This window comes from Osmerus mordax, chromosome 8 (assembly GCF_038355195.1).
Source record: "Osmerus mordax isolate fOsmMor3 chromosome 8, fOsmMor3.pri, whole genome shotgun sequence".
Classification (NCBI taxonomy): domain Eukaryota; kingdom Metazoa; phylum Chordata; class Actinopteri; order Osmeriformes; family Osmeridae; genus Osmerus; species Osmerus mordax.
This window is the reverse complement of record NC_090057.1, coordinates 3,707,192-3,729,368: the sequence shown is the minus strand read 5'-3', so window position 1 is coordinate 3,729,368 and position 22,177 is coordinate 3,707,192. Positions and strand designations below refer to the sequence as shown.

The following is a 22,177-nucleotide window of genomic DNA, read 5'->3' as shown; positions in this document are numbered from 1 at the left end:
CAAGAAGACAAATCCATATCTTACTTGTCGTAAGGTATTTTGTGTCTAACACAATTTAACGTGTCCCGGCCCAATACAATTTTTTTTTAACGGTCATTCCTAATGTTGTCCGACCTTCCTCACCTCCTGGTCTCAAGGACGTAGATTGGATTTGAGAGGTGTGGCGGCCTTGGTGGGCCTCCATTGTGAGGGGCTGCCTGCTATGTGAGCAGCCCAGCCAGCCCAGACACTGATTGGGTTTGACACTGCATCCAGGAGGCCAGTAGGATCTTTTCTTTTGCTCTTTTTTCCCTCCACAAAAGTGCCCCCCAAAAAAGAAAGAAGAAAAAAAGGCCTTTCTGTGGACAGGCCCCTCCTCGTTCTATTCCTCCTCCTCCCGAGTTCATGAGCTCCTCATTCTCTCCCTCCGTCTCCCGCTCGTAGGTTCTCCTTCCTCTGTTTTCTCACCCCTTTTTTCCTCAACCAGATAAAAGGAATTTGACATGGAATTCCCATCTCTTCCCATGCTCTGTTCTCTCTCGCCTTGTCTCCTTCTCAGTCTCTCTCTCTCTCTTTCATTGATACCCTTTCTCCATCCCCAAGGATGAGACCCTGTGCCACATTCTGAACCCACTCGGAGCTCCTTGGGAGGACATGCTGCCACATAGTAATCCTTTTTCATCAAGCCTCAGGCTATGATCCCATGTCCAAATACCAGCCCGCACCATTTTGTAACTATTCAATTGTTACAAAATGTTACAATTGTATTTGGGTTATGTGTGTGTGTTTATGTATATGTGTCTGTAGGTCCTTCTATCTGTTTGTCTGACCTTGCACATGACCCATGTCCGATTAAAACCAATCATCATTGTTGGACACCTCAGAGGTCAGTCAGGGTGGGTAGAGGGATCCTGAAAAGTAATCAATTGATTAATCTTCTGTGCTGATAACCAAAAGAGATCATGGACTCTTCTATTCTCCTAATTGCAGCACTAATGACAAGCCCCATTAGTTTAATGTTTGCTTTTATCGTTTTCCTTTTAGATGACTGTAGCTTTTCATTAGTTATGTCTGCTGCATATCTTACTTTGCAAGAGAGAGGAAATTGTGGAGGGATTAATTTTATGATGGACCCCCTGCCACCCCCCTCCATCCCTGCTTCAGTCTCCCACCTCCCCCCCCAGTGCAGCTCCAAGCCCAGCCAGGGACCAGGAGGAAGACTGTCTTTGTCGTCCTGGCGATTCAGAGTTGAAGAACAAGAGAAGTTTAATCCTCATTGTCCAGGAGACTGGGGGGTTCGCCGGCTGTAAAATGATCCAACTGGCCTGGGCTAATCCCCTTCTAACCCCCAACCCCCCATGCCTGTACCCCCTCACCCACCCATCCCTTCCAGACCCAGACCCAGCCTCAGCCATTCCCCGGCCTTCGGCCCAAACTCAGTCCTCTCAGTTTGTAGCCTCCATTCCCAGCACCAGCCTTTGCCCCAGCCTCAGCCTCAACACCAGCCCCAGTCCCTTACCCAATCCAAGCCCCTAGGCCCCTAGCTCTAGAATCTGGACCTGTAAAGATGGGTCAGTCACAGTGAATCACATGCATGCTAAACACACTCATACACACACTCGGAGTGTAGTGAGGATGTCAGAGGCTTGTTATACGAGTGTAATTGGTTTGGATTGATCATCTTCATTCAAACCACGTGGGCAAAATAACGTATTTTTTCTTTTTCTACACATATAAATCTAGCCTATCTATGATCTATAACTCGAATCTGCGTCTCAAAGACATTTAACACGAGACCTCTACAATCTAAATGGAGTGGATCTGTCTTGATCCACATCATGGGACCGCTCGTTTCCTGGCTTCAAACATCACCTTGGTTTTTGTCCTCCACTTGCATTCTAGATCATCCACACTTGAGTAAATCAAGAATACACAGTGAGTGTGTAATGTTCCAAACATTCATCAGTTATCATCACTGAAGTACCTTTCATAAAATGGTCAGTGAGTCACAAAGAAGATCACATGGTCCCTCTCTCTCACTGTGTGTGTATGTGTGTGAGTATGTGTAAAGAATGAAAGCATAAGGTTTAAAAGATATGTGACTAATGATGAGGCGTGGGCCAGGTAACTGTAAAATTGGCTTTGGAATAATTTGTTATCAAGATCAGGTTGTGGAGATTGAGAACAAGATTCAGATAAGTTCTGAAAATGTCAAATTAAAAGTCTTGTTTTCACATTCAGGATGTTCCCTCATCTCTTTTCTCTCTCCTGTGTTTTTCACTCGTCTTTCGTCAGATTTTCTGCACTCCCCACTATCACTCCCTCCACTTTCAGTCTCTCCATTTCACTCACCCTCTCCCTGTTTCTCGCCATCTCTGTTTCTTTCTCTCCTTCTCCCTGAGTGACAGCTCAATACCCAGCTCTCTCAGGCTTATCTGGCCTCAGCAGATGGTTGACTTGGATCGCTGTTCATACACCATGATCTGGAGTGGTGATAAACACTGCGATGGAGGGAGCACACCCTCTCCCTTTCTCCGTCCCTCCCGCTCTTTCTCTCCACCTCTCTCTCTCTCCCATCTACCTCTTGTGTCCTCTCTCTTTCACCTCCGTTCATTCCACGCCCTCTCTCTTTCTCTCCCTGTTCTCTATCTCTGTCTTCCCACAGCTCCTTCTCTCCTGTCCTTCTCCTTCACCCCTCTGGCTGTGTTCTTTGTCCCCCCCCCTCTCCTTTTCTTTCCCCCTCTCTCCCTCATCCCTCCATCTCTGTGCGTGGAGTCTGGTGCAGCGTGATTGTCTCTGCTCCCTGCTGGGCTGGCGCCTGTCTAAAGGGCCCCGGGACCGTCACACGGTGAGGGGCCCCAACGGTGCCAGAGCTGCTCACACCTCTCATCTCCTCTGCTCTCCCCTCCTCTCTCCTTCTCTCCTTTCCTTTCCTCTCGTCTCCTCTCCATCACTCCTCCTCTCCTTTTGCCTCCTCTCATGTCCTCTTCTCCTTTCCTTTCCTCTCGTCTCCTCTCCTCCTCTCCTTCTCTCCTCCTCTCCTCCCCTTTTCTCTCCTCCTCTCCTCCTCTCCTTCTCTCCTCCTCTCCTCCTCTCCTCCTCTCCTTCTCTCCTCTTATCCTCCTCTCCTTCTCTCCTCCTCTTGCCTCCTCTCCTCCTCTCCTTCTCGCCTCGTCTCATGTCCTCTCCCCTCTTCTCCTTTCCTTTACTCTCGCCTCCTCTCGCCTCCTCTCATCCTCTCCTTCTCTCCTCCTCTCCTTCTCTCCTCCTCTCCTTCTCTCCCCTCTTCTCCTTTCCTTTCCTCTCGCCTCCTTTCGCCTCCTCTCCCTCTCACCTCCTCTTCTCCTCTCCTCTCCTCTCCATCATCATCTTCATCTCATCCTTTAACGGTTCTCTCATCTCCTTGACCTGTCCACCTTCTGATTCTGTCTGTTCACACCAATCATACTCTGTCTTCTGTTATTGTCTGCAACTGTCGGCCCTTTCTTCATTCCAAAACCCTCTCCACGTCAACAGGGCCTTCTATCTCCTCCTCCAATCCCTGTCCAGCCTCTTCTCAGGCATAGCCTGACTCCACATGATGTGTCAGAAGGTCTCACCACATCTCTCTTTCCTCCGGCCCATTTTCCAGGGATTATCTACCACTGTGTCCAAGGTTGAGTTGCTTCATCAGGTATTTTATCATATTTAGTGAAGTGGAGAATCAATCAACAGCAAGGCCTAAATTGAAAATCACCGAAAGACTATTTATTTGTTACTCCCTGCATTTAGTATCTTATGAAACCCGAACACTCAGTGATGTGATTGTGTTTGTAGAGGACAATTATTTAGTCCACTTCTCTGAAATGAGAGCCAAGTATAGTTTTTACAAGCTTACCTCTCTCTCTTTGTGTTCTCCTGCCTGGTATTTTGTACATTTACTTCACTGATTTCATTGGTTGTTTGATCTGCACTTCACAGCTGTTGAACATTGCTCAGAAAAATGTTGTCCTTCATCAGCATCCTACAGTGTCATCCTCTCCGCTTCACAGAGAAGAACCACAGAGCTGAAGGACTTTGATGGAGATGCAGAAGAGCTTTTGGACACCAGCTACTGCACAACACACAGCAACTCCTCTGTTAAATCTCCCATCCGCTTGGGATTTATAAATGCGAGAGGAAAGAAATCTGTGATTTTTCAGCCCCAGAATTGAGCAAAGCTGTATTGGATAGCCATCGCACACAAAACACTGTAAAAAGAAAATCCCAACCCAATGAATTCCTGTCAGTTTGACAGTTCCTGCCACTCCAGACACAGAGAGAGGCCATTTTAATCTGAACAGTGGAATCTGGCAACCGTTCTGGAGCACCTGCGTCAGTCCAGCCTGACCCGCTTTTGTTCCTGTCAGACCCCCTAACTTTAGCCCCCTAATTAACCCAACAGAAACTAATTAAATACAGCTCTCCTGGACCACGCAGCACACAAAAGGAGAGAACGAGGGAAGGATGCAGGAGGAGGGGGAAAGGCCCTGGCTGCTTGCTAACGTGACAAGCAGGAGTGGATCGAAAGAAAAGGTGTTTCCATCTGAGAGGAGAGGGAAAGGAAAAGGAGAGAAAAGGAGAGGAGAGGAAAGGAGAGGAGAAGAGAAGAGAGGATGTAAGTGTATTTGGCAGCAGCTCTTGTCTGTCTATTGAGTCAGGAGGCTTTTTTTTTAAGGCTTATAGGAATCTTGTTTTCTTTCCATTTCTTCTGTTTACACACAGACCCAGTCAGGGGGAGGGGGGGGGGGCTGTTTTAGTGCATTCCGTCTGACTAAGGCTCCTTGTAGCTGATGATTGTAGATAATTGGTTTACCTTTCCCCAGCAGAAGTCTGCTTTATGTAGAAAGATATGATGTTGCTGTATTGGCCACATGACTTGGCTTTTAAGAGACTGCCAGGTGAAGTGATACAGACAGAAAGTAAGAGATACGTACAGACGACAGAAACATGAGTGGTTCAGTCAAGAAAAAAAGCAAACAAGGTTACGGAGATAAATAGATAAAGACGAAAATAGCGGAGAAGGGAGTGAAATAGTCACAGAGAGAAACATACAGAGAGAGGAGAGAGAGAAAAAGAGAGGGAAAGGGAGAGAGGAGATGGGGGTTAATGCCAGTTGGGTGTCTCTGGCATGGTCCTGCTCTTAGCCCAGTCACAGACCGCTAAGTGATAGAGAAAGTAATTAAGAGAAGGCTGTTCAAGCAGATAGGCCTGTAAAGGAGATTTGAAGAGGGGAACTGATTGTGCATGTCTGATTCCAGCTCTTCAGAGAGTTCTCAGCCCCAAGGCTTAGCTTTCAAAGGGCGGGTTCTCTCTCTCTCCCTCTCTCTTTCTCCCTCTTTCTCTCCCTCTCTGTCCCTCTCTCTCCCTTGCTCTATCTTCGTCTTTAACTCATTCTCTCTCTCCTCTCTTCCTCTCTCTTTCACAACCGCTCTAAAAGACACACTTTACAACAAACATATTTACATACACTAAATACTATGTATTTGTCCACTCTCCCTCTTTCTCTCTCTCTCTCTTTCTCTTTCTTTCTCTCTCTCTCTCTCTCTCTCTCTCTCTCTCTCTCTCTGTCTCTCTCTTTCCCTCACTCTCTACCATTATCTCTTACACTCTCTTTCACACACATCCACAACTAACTCAACACACGTGTTTATCCAGAGAAAGACAGGGATCTCTTGTCATTCTGCCATTCCTTTGTAAGGGATGTGACACGGGGCAGTGAGGGCAAGGTGGAGCTCAGGTCCTGTGATCACAGTGACATGGGACTGTCTGGATCATAGGATGCACAAATTGAATCTTGTTTACAGCTTCTCTCTGTACACATTCTCCATGTCACATAGGGATCATAAATATTATTGGATGTATTCGTATATGAAAATGTAGACGGTTTTACGAGCAGCCCATTACTGTAAACAAATAGGGAGTCACGTGGCTGAGCGGTTAGAGAATCGGGCTAGTAATCAGAAGGTTGCTGGTTCGATTCCTGGCCGTGTCAAATGACGTTGTGTCCTTGGGCAAGGCACTTCACCCTACTTGCCTCAGGGGGAATGTCCCTGTACTTACTGTAAGTCGCTCTGGATAAGAGCGTCTGCTAAATGACTAAAATGTAAAAATGTAAATACAAAACTTCAGTATCATAGTATTACAATCAAAGTACAATGTTGCCATCTGTTGGTTCTAAGTTGTCACTGCAGACAATAAACACAGGGTTTGTATCGGAGGACGAGCATGTCGGTCAAATTGGTCAAATTTCTGGGTAAATTTCAGACTTCGGTTTCTTACCTATGTAATTTAATGTCAAATTAAACCGAAATAAAATGTAATGAAGTATAAAAAAGTGGAGTTGGTGTGTGTGTGTGTGTATATGTGTATGTGTATGGGGGTGTGCATGCATGCGTGCGTGCATGTGTTTGTATTTGTGCTGTTTACATGGTAATCTGGTGAACCCCTTATCCAGTCCTCCAGTGCCTCTAGTCTAATCCTTTCCACCTGCTCAAACACCCAATCTAGGGACTGGGGACCACCATCCTGCCTCTGCTTTCCAGCTGAGCCCTGCCCCCCCCCCACCCCACCCTCCCTTACCATGCTCCAGCTGGGGTCTGTACCCCCCACCCTGCACCCCTCCCTGCAGGTTCCTCTTCCCCCCACTGTGACCAGTCTGGCTGCTTGTCACTGCCAAAGAGGGGCTGTCCCAGTGTTGAAAGCAGTATGTTTGTAGATTGCTGCCCTTGACTTCAGCATAGGCTACAAGGGGTGACTAACAGGTAATCTTAACGGGGATTATGTCGTTTGACATGGAATTTGATCTTTAATTAAAATGTGGCACTGAAGTTCGAGTTTGAGCTGATATTTACTCATGTCAAATACAGGCTATATGTTCAATTATGACATAGAAGCTAGCTAGCGTCTCACTTCCTGTAGAAGAGTGCGGGACAATAATTCTTGCCATTCATGAACAGGGCGCAGTTTACAGAATTGACAACAGTGGGCGCCCCCTGGTGGTATATCACCAGGTCTGACGAGTACCAAATGAGGTAGCGAATGAGTGTAACATTTGTATATGTTAATAATGTAGGCTACGTCAACAGTTTTAGCCATGACTACTTATGTAAGCTGGTTATGATTTGCCACAATTCAGACTGGCTTAGCTTCTATAATGACATAACGTCTGTTTTTATATTTTTTCTAGATATTATTTATATTAGATTTATTTTGGGGCAACACTTGAGTTATGAGAGTTTTGTTTGTAATCTATCAAAAATAATAACCGACGTTCAACTACAATCAGACCAAGAGCTAAAGAGCGCAAATCATCATGAACCCCATGACTGTCGTAAAGCGCCCACTACTGTTGCAATGGCGTTTGCTGCGACAGCATTTTCCGGCAGAAGGGAAACTGAGGAGAAAGCAACGACAAACGTCGCTAGGAAAACTAATATCGCCAATTCAACCCCCGGATTTACAAAATAATCGACAAAGGGACTTGTGCTTTGTTTATATACCCTATCGCCTTTTGGATGAAATTATATTTTACGGTTTCTAAACGTGAATTCTCTCCCTTAATGCAGTGGGATGGCTGCAGTGCCGACTGGGCCTAGTAGCGCATTGCCAGCATCCCCGTCTGAAATTACTCCCTTCCCCGGGGGTGGGAGCGTTGAGCCTGGGGAAGAGGAGGAATCGGGCTGCGGTAGGGGGGGCTTGGTAACTTCTGGAAGCGGACAGCAGTTGCAGAGCATCGAGGACAAACGGTCGATCAAGAAAAACCAGAAAAACATGCTGTCACACGCAAACCCGGCAGCGCTACACCTCAAAACGCAACCCCAAGAGCAGCAGTTTAACGGCTTGGTCAGTCCGTCGGAAGATGGTGTTAGCCACAGCAACCAACACACAGACGATCGACCTGACAATCCGAGACCGTCCACAGAAAACTGTGACAGCAGTGGCGAGGGAACTACGAGCGACAAAAACAATAGCGATCATTGCCACCATGAGGACCACGGTCTCTGTTCGAAAAACAGCAGCCATCCTCACTTGAACAACAATAGCATGAACGGTATGCTGACTTTTACACGAACTGAGACTGTCCAAAGCCATCCAGGAACTGGCGCTTTCCCCGGTAACGATAGGAAAGCGGAATGCGACCCAACGGAACCCCCGAGACCACCGGTCGAGCCCCCAGATCGTGAAGGCCTCGAAGCACCACGGTCTGGAGTTGGAGGCGAACCCAACTCAACACAGGAGCCCCCGGTGTCAGAACTGGGTAGGCTCAATCTCAATTGCTCGCCAGGCCGAGTAGAGGAGGAAAGCAATGGGATTCATTACGTCCGCTACGAGTCCGAATTACAGATGCCAGGAATCATGAGATTGATAACCAAGGACTTGTCTGAGCCTTACTCAATTTACACGTACAGGTACTTCATCCATAACTGGCCGCAGCTCTGCTTTCTGGTGAGTATTACAATGCACCGCTACCGTGACCATGTAAAAACCTACACTTTCAGTGATTTGTTGTCTAGGACCACCAAATCCTTTGCCTGTATGGACTGCCGACTCCCATTGCTATGAACATGTGCACATTTCGATGAGATCATGTCAAACAACCTGTTAAAATAGTACAGTGTTTAATTAGGTTTAGTTTTAGGCTCAACCGCCTTCCCAAATATCTACTTTTCAGACACCAAAGAGACAGTTGATCGTTTTTTTGTTGGGGTAAGTGAGTTTAGGTGTGACTGTTAGAATGGACCTGGGTACTAGGCTATATATAATCACCTGTCAGTGGGTCACATACAAAGTTGACCGCAGTGTGATATGTGTGTGTATACACACCGAGTAGGATAGGCTGTGTATACAGCCTATCCATTTATAAATATACAATAGTTGAGGGGCCCATGGATTTTATTTAGCCCAGCCAGTATTGCAGATTATCATGGAGTGTGCCTGTGGATGATAGGTTTCTCATGATAAAGTGTCTCTAATCACTTGACAGCTGTACCTCACTATGACAACACAACATGTACACACAAACACATTTCCTGTGTCTCAATCCAGTTAGCGGTTATTTGTCGAGTCATATGCTATCTATCGGCTGGCCCATGTGACCTGTGCGGAAGTGTTTAGCACCAGGGGTGTGAGGTCACAGGGGTCAGGGTTGAGCCCCCTCCATTTTTGCAGATCTACAAGAACCTGACAGACTGACTTAAGTTCTGGTCAGTCAGATGACTTAATGTGTGTGTGTGTGTGTGTGTGTGTGTGTGTGTGTGTGTGTGTGTGTCACAGGCCATGGTGGAGCAAGAGTGTGTTGGAGCCATAGTGTGTAAGCTGGACATGCACAAGAAGATGTTCCGTCGTGGCTACATCGCCATGTTGGCCGTGGACTCCAAACACCGGAGGAAAAGCATAGGTGAGCCTCATTACTCTGTAGATGGCTGAGTGGTTAGGGAATAGGGCTATTAATCAGAAGGTTGCCGGTTCGATTACCAGTGCAAAAATTAAGTTGTGTCCTTGGGCAAGGCACTTCACCCTACTTGCCCCGGGGGGGAATGTCCCTGTACTTACTGTAAGTCGCTCTGGATAAGAGCGTCTGCTAAATGACTAAATGTAAATGTAAAACATGCCAGTTTGTCATTAATTGTTCGTTTGTGATTCTCATCCTGTTGGTGTGCTTGTTGCAGGTACTAACCTGGTGAAGAAGGCCATCTATGCTATGGTAGAAGGGGACTGTGATGAGGTAAGAGGCCAGCCTGGCACCTGAAAGCCCCATGGTCCTAGTATCTCGAACAGGCCTCTCTTGTGGCATAGCAGGACTATCTCTAGCTTTATAGACTGGCAGATGCAAAGTGCAAGAGAAGGGCATAGCTCTAGTGAATCATTTGGTTATAGAAGGGAAATGTAACCAGCCCACATGCCACCATTCCTTTGTTGATTAATCCCTATAATGATTGTTCGGAGATATTCGGTACATTTCCAAATGTATTAATTTCTCATTCAAATTTACTCTACCCCCCCTTGACACACACACACACGCACACTCCACCCTCACCCCCCTGTGACCTCTCTCCCCAGGTGGTGTTGGAGACTGAGATCACTAACAAGTCAGCGCTGAAGCTGTATGAGAACCTGGGCTTTGTCAGAGACAAGCGGCTGTTCAGATACTACCTGAACGGTGTGGACGCGCTGCGGCTCAAACTGTGGCTGCGCTAGAGGGAGGGGGAGAGGGAGGAGGAGGGGATGGGGGGGGGGGGGTGGTGGTGGACCACAGGTGCTGCCCAGTTCTCACAGTATCAACTCTTCAGCCTCACCCAAGCCCAGGCCTCCAACTGCACTCGCAGACACACCACACACATACACAAAACTCACAGACATTTACAAATACACATGCTACACAGGTCACATAGGCAGAGACATATACACATTTAAACACACACACTTCTTAAAAGGACTCTTGTCAAGGCTGATGCAGACCTAAATCACACCAAATGTTTTTATGAAGAGGCCCCTGACAGCTGTAGGACCCGGAGAGTGGAGGAGCGGAATGTGAGGGGGTCAAAGGTGACCTAAACGGAGGTTTGACTGCCTCTTTTGACCTTCAGACTACGACCCCACATGGATGAGGAAGTGAGGCGGGTCAGGTGAGAGCTAACGGGCCTGTTGGAGGACTCGGCTCAACACCATGTCGTCTGACTGAGAGAGAGAGAATCGCCAAGTGCAAACAGGAAGTGTGGGGGGAAACGGACTCGAAGGAAAATATTTGTGGAGTTTATTTTTGTGTTTCTTTTTTAATCTCATGAGTCAAACAGGGATTGGAAAAGCTATAGTGCGAGTGTGTGTGTTGTTACGGCCTTGTGGTTTTTGAAAAAGTGAGTGTGTAGCCTGTTTCTTGTGTGTATGGGATGTGGTGGGGTTGCCCGGGTGTGGGTGTGCGTTTGTGAAGCTGTATTGTGTGTGAGTGCATGCTTGGGTGGGAATCATGAGTTGATGCGCTTCTGTGTGATGTTAATCTCCCTGAGTCAGTGTCCCTGTTGCCCTTGTTGTGAAACGAACGAGGCAGTTGGTCGCAGGCTGTCACGTTGTCTCTTTTTGCCTCAGCCCCAGAGCTGGTGCCTGGAAACACGAGTGAAGGTATGAGTGAGGGAGAGTGTGTTGATTAACACTGAGAACAAAGGCCCCGTTACACCGCCAACTGTCCCCGCCAGCTCAACTACCTCTGTTTGCACGTTTGATTGGTGCATTAAGTAATTTCACAGATCATACCATGATCCTGATTGGAGGGCTTGCGGGAGCCTTAACCGTATTGACATTCCCTCAGATATGCAACCAGGAAGTAGTTGAGTGGCTCTGGCATTGTCTACTCACAGAGCCTGTGTTTTGTCCTTTTGCTGATCAAAGCTAATGTTTCCCAAAATGCACTGCCAACCCTTGAAACACTGCAAAGTCCCTTCTAAAGAGAGAGTAGATTGTTTCAGAGGTGCGTCTTGACTAAAGAGGAGTGTAGATGTGGTGAAATGTTGCTCTATTGCAGCTTTGTCATCGAGGATCTCTCGTATGCAGATATTTTCTCAGCACCACTTGTCCTTCAGTCATGACCTCAGTAATATGGCCTCACGTCTGATTCTGGTCTGCCTGGCAACCAGTCTGTCTGGAGCTATAGTATTAAATATGCTGGATTCTATTCAATTTAGCTACTCTGTGTGTTTTCATCCCTGGTAAAGAAAAAAAAAGTATTGTTAGCAGTTTTAATTTAGTTTAATTTTTTTTTCTGCTCTGAGTTTATTTAAAACACTTTACAGTGCTCTTGCACACTTTTATGCTCCCCATAGTGGCTGCGTTTAGTGTGCAGAACCCTTCTCTGATGCAGAACCCACCTACTAACGATTCACCTCTGACCCCCAAGACCTAGGAAAGAATGACAGACAGCTGGCATTTCCTATTCACTAATTATGGCAGAGAGAATATGCATTCACAGCTTTCTCTTTTCTTTCTTCAGAGTAAATGATCAAAGGTCAGATGCACTTTGTTTGGCTGCTGCAATCTATATGAGCATAAGGGTGTGAATGTGTGCACAAGTGAGTGATTTTGACTGGTGTGGCATTAGCTCTGCTCCCCCTTCACTTCTGTCCTCCACCCACTAGGGGGCCCTGTCAGTGTACATGTCTACCTTTGCTCTAGCCCACCCTAAGCCTCTCTTGATGTGAGGTCATAGTAGAGTTGGGTTTTAACAAGAGGTATGGCAATCCTTTCACTTTCAATGAAAAGGGTTAGGGACCTCTGCATAATAACAAATACTAGTTAGACGAAAACGCTTCAATTCCTGTGGCACTTGCCCTTCCAAGGAAGTCCTACCACCACCTCTAGAGAACTGCAGGAAATCAGTTTCCACTGGTCCCAGGATAAGAAGTGAGCACAGGGATTAATAGACTATCCACCCGGCCAGCCAGCAGCCTGTGTATGTCTGTGTCTGGCGTGTGTGTGTCTGTTTAGGAAGACAGATCAGATGACCTATTGATTTTGTTATTGCATATTTGTATGGGTGTCCTCTGTTAATTTGATATTTGAGGGAGCACCTTTTTGTGAATTTGTGCTTTGGGGTTTTCTTTTGATTGATTGACTGGTTTCTGTTTCTTTTCTCTGCTAATTTTTTGACCCATCCAGTGGTATGGCTAGGATGAGATTGAGGAAGTGGGGATGGATGATCTCATGACAAGACCTGGAAGTGCTTGATACTTACAATCATCCACTCCGGTATCATTCAGTGAGTTTCATTGTGCTGACGCAGGATTGAACCTTAAGGCTTTGCTCTTTTGCTAGGATTTCCTAGGATGAGATTTCAGAGTCGATAAGGGGAAACAAGTCATTGAGAAGATCCTTTTGATGAAAAACTATACCCTTTCTGAAAAACAATGACATCTAGTCCAGTCCCATTGAACAGGTATGATGGTCTCTGATCCTTTCCTGTAACCCAATACTATGGTCCTTTCATGATAATCACTGATACTTGCAAGGACAGGGAAAGGTATCCACCATATTGGTCGTACCCCTCAAGTTCTTTGCCATGAGTGCTCGTCAGAAGAGAAGATGGTGTCAGGACACCAGATTATTGGGGCACGATATTAGTATTGTTCTGGACAAGTCCTTGCTACAGACCCTCTCTGCTAGTTTTTACAGTCCGAGTTCCTGGCAGTGCCAGTAGGTATATGGGCATTACAGCCTGCGGTGTAAGGCCCAAAAAACAACTGAGCTTTGACTACGAACACCAGTTGAAGGGCTTCGTCATCACTCTCAGTTTTATAGCCGTGGCCTGTTTGGATCAGCTTTATTAGAAGCCTACTCTTGACCTTCAAAACAGTAGGTTAATAGGTGACTTGACAAGCCACTCCACTGTTCAGATGTCGTAGCTCTGTCATACGCCAGTGAGCGAATGAGTTCTACTGGTCCTGGCAAGCCAGCGTCCAGTAGATTGCCTCCTGTCCCAGAACCAACCCCTCCCTCGGGCCTTTCCACCATCGAGTGTTTTCAATCTTTTTATTGGGTGCTCCCGTTCAGGCCCTCAGAACCGGGCCTGTTTCTTGAGAGCCAACACAGGACTGAATAGATGGGCTGCTTCTCGCTAACGCACTGAGGCCAGGACCAGGCAGCACGGTCTAGGGCAGGCCCCAGGAGGGAGGGGGCAGCCCTGAACCCTCTTATCTATAAAGTGTACTAAGGGAAGAGAAGGGGGTTTTGCATGTCAGAGGTCTGTTACCCTATCCCTCCTCCCCTGTCTCCTTTGATTTCAATCTGATAATGTCCGACAATATCTTTTATTTAATGTGGGGAAAAAAAGAACACAGAAATAAATTATTTGATTTTTTTAATGCTGTAAAGTGGATTGTCATGAGTGACTGTTGGTGGTCTGGTTGTATTGTTTTCCTAAACATGCATGTAACACATTTCACTGGAAGCAAGTGTACTTGAGAAAGTATACACACACAATTCCTTAATCTGTTTCTTGGGTTAAAACACATCTTTATTGGAGAACATTCCTCATTAGGAAGATCTATAGAAAGACATCTTCATTATGTTCACATGGTACTGCACACATACATTGTACAGTATTATTGCATATGCACAGGCAGTTTGTTAATATACTGGTAATATCAAGATCAATATTGTAAGCATATGTGATCACATTAATTGACACTTTTGAAACACCATTGTTTTCTACGAAAATCTTGCAAGGGACATTGACGTGAAGGAAACATTTGTCAACAATAAAAGACATCAAATAAGATTCTACTGAATACTATAACCTACAGTAGCTAATTTATATTCATTGCTAGTCTGTAAATTAAAATGTAAAATAGATTTTTAATCTCAGTCCCTTTCCCGGTTAAATAAAGGACCAAATTTTTTTTGTAAGTTTTCTAAAGTTATTTTTGAAGATAAGTAATACAGTAGCACAGCGATTCCCAACTTGTGGGCTGAGGCCCACTAGTGGTCCATGAGGGTAATGCAGGTGGGCCGCTAAACCAATGAAAATAAACGACAAATAAATATCAAAATATTTATAAATACTTTTGGCAAATGACACATTTTTAACTTATATTGTGCCTTTAATTAATCATGACCGAAACGCCAATAATTACGCTTGGAACGTTATTGGTAGCCCCCCGCCCCCTAATTCACTATGCACGCATTACTTCCGCATATTGTATAAGCCAAGTCAACAGCTTCCAGGAGCTAGCACTTTGTTTTCCGATAACAAAACATTTGACAAAATGACAATTAACGATGTGCGTGGGATTCTATGTTGCTGCCCTTTAGCAAGAGGGAAAAGGGGTTCAAATTGTATGTTTCGAGCTACATCGAGGTAAGGTTTATCTAACACACAGTAAAAGTAGCTAGCTATGAACGGATTTGAGTAGTAGCGTTAGCTAGGCTAGCTAACAATCACTGAGACTTGGTAAACTGGTAAAGTAAATTCCTTGTCTGTGCAAACTTTCATGGCTATTAAAACCCTTTCTGATTCTGAGAGACAAAATGGAAGAAGTTGGGTTTATGGGTAGATGTGATTGCTTCCTGTGTTCTCTAATTTGACTAGCTTATAAGTGACCTGATCTATGAAAAACGTGCTCAATGATTCATTTCAGCTTGAGAACAGTGATGAGGTTGTTTGCAAAGCACTTGGGAGAGGGAACGATATTGACGACAGCAACACAAAAGGTGATAGTTTACAGTAGAGCTGCCTAATGCAACCGGGTACTACATACAATGCATTGTTAGTCAGTGTCAATGAAGTATGTCATTTATATGGATATAATACTCCTTAGTTTTGCTCCAAGATCATTGACAAGGAGACAAGGAAAGCCACGAATAAGATTGAATTCCGTGTAAGCTACATTAATACTGTACAGTATTTACAGAGTGTTAATTCTATGTTAGGTGTCTTCTCCAGCCCTTTAGGTACATGGCCCCTCATAATACTCCTGATCACAGACCTGGGATCAGCTTATCACCCCCACCGTAACACCTACAGTACATGGTAAGTGGACAATGCAAAACTGACCTGAGATCAGTGTGTGCAACTTCACCCTGCGCTGTCGAGTGCTCTCTAGAACAGATGAGTCACAACCAAAACACCCCAGAGTGATTGGAGATGCCGTAGTCATGGAGATTGAAATGTTGGCTCTTGTCGGCGCAGCTCAGCATTGGTCACAGACACAATGCTCTAACCATCTAATCGCCAATCAGAACTCGTCCTCAGAGCTGTCAGCCAATAGCATGGCTTGGTCCTGTCGGCTGCTGCCTGGTTCTCGGGGTTGCTAGTGATGAAAGAGAGTGCAGGCTAACATCATTGAGCAGGGCTGGGGACATGCAACACACATGATCCATGCTCGTGGTTCTGGAAGCATACTAACCTCTGTCTGTCTGGCCTTCCTTCTCTGGTGCTTGAAACTGTTCCTCCTCTTGCGGTGGATCATCCTGATGCTGTAGAGGGCTCCCACAATTAGCAGGGCCCCTGCTATGCCAATGCCTACAGGGGCCAACATCCCAGACACGTATCCAGCCTGGAATGAAAGGGAGGAGAGAGGGGGGTGGGCATGGGTGCGCAGATGGAGAGAAGGAGGGTGGGCAGGGGGGAGAGGGATGGGGAGGGGAGGGGGGGTTAAGGAGGTAGGGTAGTAAATTTTACTGCAACATGGATCACATTCAGAATCAGTGTTTCCCCTACCATTATATTAGGGGGCGCCCCGCCCCCCCTGGAAGGTCAAGTAAAAAACTTTTTTTTTTATATATATATATATATATATATATATATAACGCCCGATCACAAAATAAGTCATTTAATGTTACCTTTCCTATAAAACAGGTCTATAGCCTGCTAATTAAACAAACAAAATGGCCTCATGTTATTTATCTTATTTACACGACGGTATGTCATTTCTGTCTCTACATGGTCACCGTTGACCCCCCCCCCCAAAAGCTGTAAACCTAGGGGAAACACTGACAATGATATGATAAGCTATTCCTTGACCCCTGCCCCCCTCTTCCTTTACAAAAAGATCAGAATGCACATGCTCCATTCTTGACTCCATCTCTCTGTTGTTTTGAGGACAGCAGTGTCTCTTCATGAACGACAGGGTGCAGTGTTACCTTTTCCCGGATCAGTTCTACCCAGCTACGCACTGAAAAAGAGTTGGAGAAAGACAACGTTCAAGAAACACAATCCAGCGTTTCAGTTTTTGTGAACAAAAGTGTGTTTGTGCACACTGCAAACTCACTGAGTCCCTGATTTCGCTGCACCCAGACAGGAGGTGGGGGGATGAGGTTGAAAGGGGGGCGTGTGGGAGCCGGGATGGAACACTCTACCAGCTCCTCCTGGCTCTCCTCCTCAGATTCTTCCGCATTGTCATCCTCCTCGTCCTCGTCGGGCTCCTCTGTGGGCAGAGAGGATGAAGCAAGCCGCTCTGTCACTTCCTTAGACGCTCTTATCCAGAGTGACTTACAGTACGTACAGGGACATTCCCCCCCCGAGGCAAATAGGGTGAAGTGCCTTGCCCAAGGACACAATGTAATTTAGCACGGCTGGGAAACGAACCAGCAACCTTCTGATTACTAGCCCGATTCCCTAAACACTCAGCACCTGACTCCCTTCAGTGCGCTTGCTTTCTGTTTCCGTTTATTTTATGTCGTTCCGGTTCTCACCTTCTGACTCCAGTTCCTCCAGCCCGGACCTGAGTTTGGGTGCAGTTGGGTGGTCGGTTGCCGTGGTGACCGTTGCCACGGGGGTCTGGATGGATGATGATGATGAAGAGGAGGAGGAGGGTCCAGAAGTGGGCAGGGTGTCTCCAAGGTCACGGGGCGTGTCCCCGCCCACTGTGGATGAACCAATCACAGATGGAACGCCAGGTTAACATTTCATCGACAACACCAGACTGAGGTTCATCAATGACTGTAAGTAACTACAAATCAAACATTTTGAATTTTGCAGATCAAAACACAGTGTTTCTATTTTTATATACCTAACTAAATAGATAACCCTCACAGTGAAATTATGGCCACACTTTACACGGGCGCTAAGCAGTCTAGTAGAGCACAAAAAAAAGCACTAACTCGATTAAGAGTAACTCAATTAATCGACAGAACAGTCAACAATCAAAACTAAACTATAATACTATTAGCGACAGGCCTATTTGATACTGTCCTCTGCCAACTCTGTCGGCCTTTTTCTGGAGGGGGCGGGCCTTTGGACAGACCTGAGGGGCTGATTGGCTCAGAGATCTCCGCTCCTGATATTTGCCATGGCGATGTCCAGTCCGGTATCAGCAAAGATGGGGCATGTGAAGGGCCATCACTGTCGGCATCGACGGTGACCAGCAGGTCAAGCTCCGCCTCTGACAGCATCATCCCTCCGGTTGCCATGGCAGCAGGTGTCTGGGAGTCACCAGGAATAGGAGTGGCGGACGGCAACGCCCCCTCTGGTGTGACATCGTCGAATGGCTCGAAGATGAGAGGTAGGTCCTCTGACGACATGGTTCCTTCCGTTGCCACGTCTTGGGACAAAGGTGCCACCGTGTCCTCTGCAACAGTTTCAACACAAACACACAAACTCTTTATGGTCTAATACAGTGGTTCTCAACCCTGGTCCTCAAGTACCCCCTGTCCTAGATGTTTCCCTGCTCCAACAGACCTGATTCAAATGAATGGGTCGTTATCTAGTTATGCAGAAGCCTGCTAACGACCATTCATTTGAATCAGGTCTGTTGGAACAGGGACACATCTAAAACATGCAGGACAAGGGGTACTTGAGGACCAGGGTTGAGAACCACTGGTCTAATACACTGCTTTGTTTTAGTCCTGCATTCCAGGAAGATGTGTAGTTTGGTAACAGGTTGTTTGGTAACCTAACTACTGGTAGGTAGTCTATTGATTCTGGCTTGGGAACATTTTTGTGGTCACTGTATAGATGCGGGTAAACTGTGTACCAATTTGCTTACAGATGCTAACGTTGCCAAGAATGTGCCCTATGGTGCTGAAGTATTTAGCGTTTCCGGGACAGATTCTTTTGACTTTCAAATGGCTTGGTTTTGGTTTCCGGAGGAACCCTAATAAATGTGGTAATAATTTGGTATTTTTGGTATTTTATAACAGTCCAGAGTCTTCCCTTTCAGCTCGGACAGGCTGCCGCCCTTGAACATGACGGCTTCAGGGTCCAGTGTCCACCAGTTGTCGGACACTAACGGACAACACTAACACTTCCTGTTCCGACAACACTAACACCAACACTTCCTGTTCCGACAACACAAACACTAACACTTCCTGTTCCGACAACACTTACACTTCCTGTTCCGACACAACACAAACACTTCCTGTTCCGACACAACACAAACACTAACACTTCCTGTTCCGACAACGCAAACACTTAGTTTAATGGGAACAGAGAGTCGGCTACGTTACTAGGGAGTCAGGTGGCTGAGCGGTAAGGGAATCGGGCTAGTAATCCGAAGGTCGCTGGTTCGATTCCCGGATGTGAAAAATGACATTGTGTCCTTGGGCAAGGCACTTCACCCTACTTGCCTCGGGGAGAATGTCCCTGTACTTACTGTAAGTCGTTCTGGATAAGAACGTCTGCTAAATGACTAAAAGTAAATGTACTATACTATAGATGTCCACATTGCCTCAATATCTTTGTGTCAATAAACCATCAGTCAAATTTAATTTTTAATGATGGTTTTTCAAACCTTATTGGCTTCAGGGTGACATCATTCTGATGTACCATGCGCAATTTTATGCAATTTTATCTTGAAATGTCAACCGTTTCTTAACCTTTGTCCCAAAGCTGACCAAAGCTAATACTGCCCTTTCTATTCATACAATCTCAATAGTTGGTGTGTATCATAGAGGATAGAGAGACTGACTTGTAACCTAATGCTCATGAGTTCAAATCCCAATTCAGCCTATTGTTGTTGGCCAAACATGAAGTCGTTTTGCTCTCTTGTTGTCCAACTCTCCATCTTCAACAGTGTACATGTTTATAATATTTGGCCATTTTGCGGAGGAACCCGCTTCGCTGCTTGCAGCTATATTCTATGATTGGTCTTGTGTACTCTCATGTGAAAACGTTTCCCCCATTGTCGCCTCTCCCCTATTTTTTCAGCCAAGAACATGGCGAGAGCAAAAATTCACAGAAAAAAACAAATCTTTTTATATAATAGGGGTACTTTTCTGAGAAGCATACATAATTTGCCAGCTTCCTTTCTCTAGGGGGGAGCTTGGTTCCCCTGTGGGGAAAGAGAACAGCCTAACGGCAGAGCAAACAGACAGTCCTCCCTGGGACACCCGCAACACATATTGGCTCAGACTGATGCCTCTAATCCTGTTCACTGCTCCATCACACTGAATAATAACCTGCCTCAGTCTTAACGAATGTCCCAGCTCCAATTCACCGGGGAGAGAGACAGATAGAGATATAGACTATAAAAGGAAGGGAGGATGGCAAGGGAGAGGCTAGGCATGGTCTGATGAAAGAAGAGAGAGAATATTGTAGATGCGTATTGAGTAAGACTGGGTTAAAAGGAGAAGTGAAGATAAGAAAATGAAAAAGGGGCGCAGGGAGATAGAAAGAGGGATTGAATCCTGCAAAGACTTCTGCAACGCATCCTGTCACCACCATCTCCTGGCAGTCATGTTCGTTTATTTCCAGAGCCGAGTCAGGAATAGAAAGTAATTAGACTGCCTGGGTCCCTGCTGTGGTTCAAAGTGGAGCGTGGAAAAGCAGGCGTCTCTCTGCTGATCATCAAAGGCGATCTCTGCTACTAGACGTGTCACTTTCATTTGCCGTCGCTTTTTAATGAAACCATGTGAATCCCAGCAAACTCAAACCAGCACAAAAATATGCTCCCCTGCCATGAGGTCCATGTATTGGAATTCTATGGCTTGAAAGAGACTGCAGAGCATCAGCTTGCCATCATGAGGCAGCGAAAGTGTTTGTGTATTTGTGTGTCTGCCTAAGCCTGTCTGTTTGTGTCGGAGTGTGTCAGAGAGAAAGGTAGTGGAAACCTTTCTAACTGTATTGCCAACGCTTTGTATTCCACTTTAACATCCATTGCAATCCCCACTCAGCATTGTGCATTTTGTGTTGACTTACCTCCAATTTGCCGCAGTGGTTCAGTCCAGAGGCTATCTGGGCCTTCTTGCCTGGAGGTCAGGACTGTTCCAAGGTCGGGTAGGAGGGGATCTGGAAGGGAGGGGACAGTCACCTCCTCCTCAGCCCACATTGAGTCGGGGTTGGAGGTCAGTGAAGAGTGGAGAGACGAGGAGATACGGCTCAGCTGAGATTCTGTCAGGGGGGTACCTTTCTGACCCAAGCCTGAGGAGCCCACATGGTCTGTATACGATGGCCTTGTCATGTCTGCATCTTGAAGAGGCAGTCCGAGGCTGGACAAGCTTGGTCTGCTGCTCCTCTCTTCTCTTCCAAAGATGTTTGAGCTGTTTTCAAGCACAGGGCCCTTCGTCTCCCCAGCCACTTCACTCTCTGTCTGGCTGGGAGGCACCGACTTTGGTGAGAGTGTGGAGGAGACGACAGTTTCACACACTGCTCCCTGTGCAGTCATGCCCCTTCTCATTCCCTGTTCTTCTTGCATGGATGTTAGCTTGGTGGCAGGTATGTTCTCCATGATGTCCCCACCCGGTCCTGGTCCCCTCTCGACAGGAGTCTCTGTCTGTGTCTCTTCCCTCTTTGACAAGCTCTCGGTGGCAGCCTTCGTCTCAGCCAAAGTCCTCCGGCTCCCAGCCTCCTCCCCAGCCTCCTCCCCAGCCTCCTCCCCAGCCCTTCTCGTCCCAGATCTTCCTTCACCGCTTACCTCATTTCTCGTCTGCTTGACTGAAGTTATTCCTTCAAGTCCCATCTCTCCCCCATCTGAGCCGGCCCCTCCCTCTGCTTCCACAGTCTCGGATAGGTCAATCCAGCTCGTAGTCACATGCTCAGACACCCCAGTCGTCTCCTTCCCGCCATCTGAGGGCTCAGAGTGGAGACCGTGTGTTGAGGTGGAGCTACCAGTGGTGGCCATGGCGACGCATGGTCCAGCGCAGTCCCTGTTCTCTGAGGATGATGCCTGCTGTTGGAGGGGCGGCGCTGGGGAGCCGAGGACGCAGACGCAGGCTGTGGTCAGAAGGAGGCGATGGAGAGACATAGAGACAAACATCTCTACCACCCCTCACTACCCATCAACTGGAGGAGATGAGGCCAGAGGTTAAGGCAGGTTACACAAATGGTCTGGAGGTTTCTGTGGAGGATAAGGAAATAGTTGAAAGCCAAGACGTATTAATTCAAAAACTTCAAAGCATATTTATTTTCTGCACCCTAACCTAAGATAACCAAGGCAGAGGATTATGGGTGCGTTCCATGTCAGTTTTTCCTTTGATCTTTCAGTCTCACAGATTAGAATGACTCCATTCACAGTTCACACTGATTATTTCTCCTCGCCTCTCTGGTTATCTGGCTATTCTTCTCTATCACATCCATCTCTTTCGCTCTTCAACACAAACACACAGACTCACCCAGAAAAAAGAGGAGGGGGATGTATGTGCGAAAGAGAGAGAGAGCAAGAGAGAGCGAGAATAAGAATAATAATACAATCCTGACACAGCAAACCACTGTGCTGCATTTTAGAAAACTATAAATAGCAGCAGGTTCCCTGTTCAG

At 46.5% G+C, this 22,177-nt stretch overlaps 1 protein-coding gene across 2 annotated transcripts; it reads left to right on the top strand.

The window, feature by feature from the left end:
- Window positions 1-7,403: 7,403 nt before the first annotated feature.
- Window positions 7,404-11,670, top strand: naa30 (N-alpha-acetyltransferase 30, NatC catalytic subunit). Of its 2 annotated transcripts, XM_067242097.1 has the most exons (5): window positions 7,404-8,445; window positions 9,274-9,397; window positions 9,669-9,724; window positions 10,060-10,159; window positions 10,587-11,670. In XM_067242097.1, the coding sequence occupies exons 1-5, from the start codon at window positions 7,570-7,572 to the stop codon at window positions 10,613-10,615; spliced, it is 1,185 nt and encodes a 394-aa protein (XP_067098198.1). In that variant the 5' UTR covers window positions 7,404-7,569; the 3' UTR covers window positions 10,616-11,670. The 2 variants fall into 2 exon arrangements, with proteins under 2 accessions (XP_067098198.1, XP_067098197.1); XM_067242096.1 differs by lacking the exon at window positions 10,587-11,670 and having other exon boundaries at window positions 10,060-10,197.
- Window positions 11,671-22,177: the final 10,507 nt, after the last annotated feature.